Source organism: Leptodactylus fuscus, chromosome 7, assembly GCF_031893055.1.
Source record: "Leptodactylus fuscus isolate aLepFus1 chromosome 7, aLepFus1.hap2, whole genome shotgun sequence".
Classification (NCBI taxonomy): domain Eukaryota; kingdom Metazoa; phylum Chordata; class Amphibia; order Anura; family Leptodactylidae; genus Leptodactylus; species Leptodactylus fuscus.
The window spans coordinates 140,892,482-140,893,892 of record NC_134271.1 but is presented as its reverse complement, the minus strand read 5'-3'; the positions used below and the strand labels follow the sequence as shown (position 1 = coordinate 140,893,892).

Genomic DNA, 1,411 nt, shown 5'->3' with positions numbered 1-1,411 from the left:
TAATTTCTGCAGGATTCTCTTGCACCAAGAGTTGGATTCTTAAAAGAGAAGATCTAATGGATGAAACAAAAAATGCAACCATGTCCAATATTTTTGAGAATATTCCTAAAGCCCATAGACTGTTCACCCACATTGTTTCCCTTAATCTGTATTACAAATGACTTTCTTTCTGTAACTCTAGATGTAAGAGTTGCTTAATCCAAAAAATATACTGTCACCTTAACTTTTTGTCTATGTCAGATTCTCAGTTACATGTCATGGAAGTGTTGAATGAGTCTTCTTCAAGCAGATTTATACTCCTTGGTTTGTCCACTGATCTTTACTTGAAGGTTATTGGCTTCCTTGGCTTCTTGGTGATATATTTGATAACCTTGTTAGCAAACCTTCTACTGATCATTGTGGTGAGAATTAATCCAAAGCTCCAGACCCCAATGTACTTTTTTCTTATCAATCTTTCTTTCATCGACATTTGCTTCTCTACCACTGTGGCCCCTAAAATTTTGAAGAACACATTAAGCGAGGACAAGAGCATCTCTTTACTAGAATGTGCTGTCCAGATGTACTTTCATTTGGCTCTTGGGTCTACAGAGTGTTTCATACTTACCATTATGGCCTACGATAGATTTGCTGCCATCTGTAGACCATTGCACTATAACACCATCATGAGTAGGAACAAGTGTATCAGTCTGGTCGCTGCATCATGGACCTTAGGCTTTATCAACTCCATGATGCATGTGATCTACACCTTCCAGATGTCCTTCTGTCGTTCTCACATTATCAACCACTTCTTGTGCGAGTTACCCCCATTTTTACTAATATCCTGCAGTGATACTTGGCCCCATGAGATATCAATGTACATTACAGCAGGGTTCATAGTTACTCTAGGTTTTATCTTGATTCTGATTTCATATATTCATATTTTGTCCACCATCTTGAAAATCACATCCACTCATGGAAAATATAAAGCTCTCTCTACATGTGCGTCCCACATCAGTGTAGTAACTCTCTACTATGGGACCATCATGATTCTCTATTTACGTCCCCATTCCAGTTCTTCTCCAGATTTAAACAAGTCAGTCTCCATCGTCTATTCAGCTGTGTCGCCCATGATAAACCCCATCATCTACAGTGTAAGAAACAAGGATGTTAAAAACACACTTAAAATATTCTAGCTATAGATGTTTCTCTACCAAATGTAACTTTACAAATATCTTAGGAGGTTTAAATTGTCTCTTCCTGATCCTTTGGTGCCCCAAGTTCAGTACTAGTTTGGACATGACCTGAAGGCCTCAACATAGGAATCTTCTAAAGGTCTTGGCTCTTGGGCCTTCAAGCCAAACGTGGGGATGCAAGGCAACTTTGGCCATGACTCCTATTGTGTGCTAAAGATCATCATTAAAAATGAGCGAAG

At 38.8% G+C, this 1,411-nt stretch overlaps 1 protein-coding gene across 1 annotated transcript; it reads left to right on the top strand.

The window, feature by feature from the left end:
* Positions 1 to 257: 257 nt before the first annotated feature.
* On the top strand, positions 258 to 1,172 carry LOC142214591 (olfactory receptor 5G3-like). Its single transcript, XM_075283534.1, has one exon. It carries the CDS (start codon positions 258 to 260, stop codon positions 1,170 to 1,172), a length of 915 nt encoding a protein of 304 aa, XP_075139635.1.
* Positions 1,173 to 1,411: the final 239 nt, after the last annotated feature.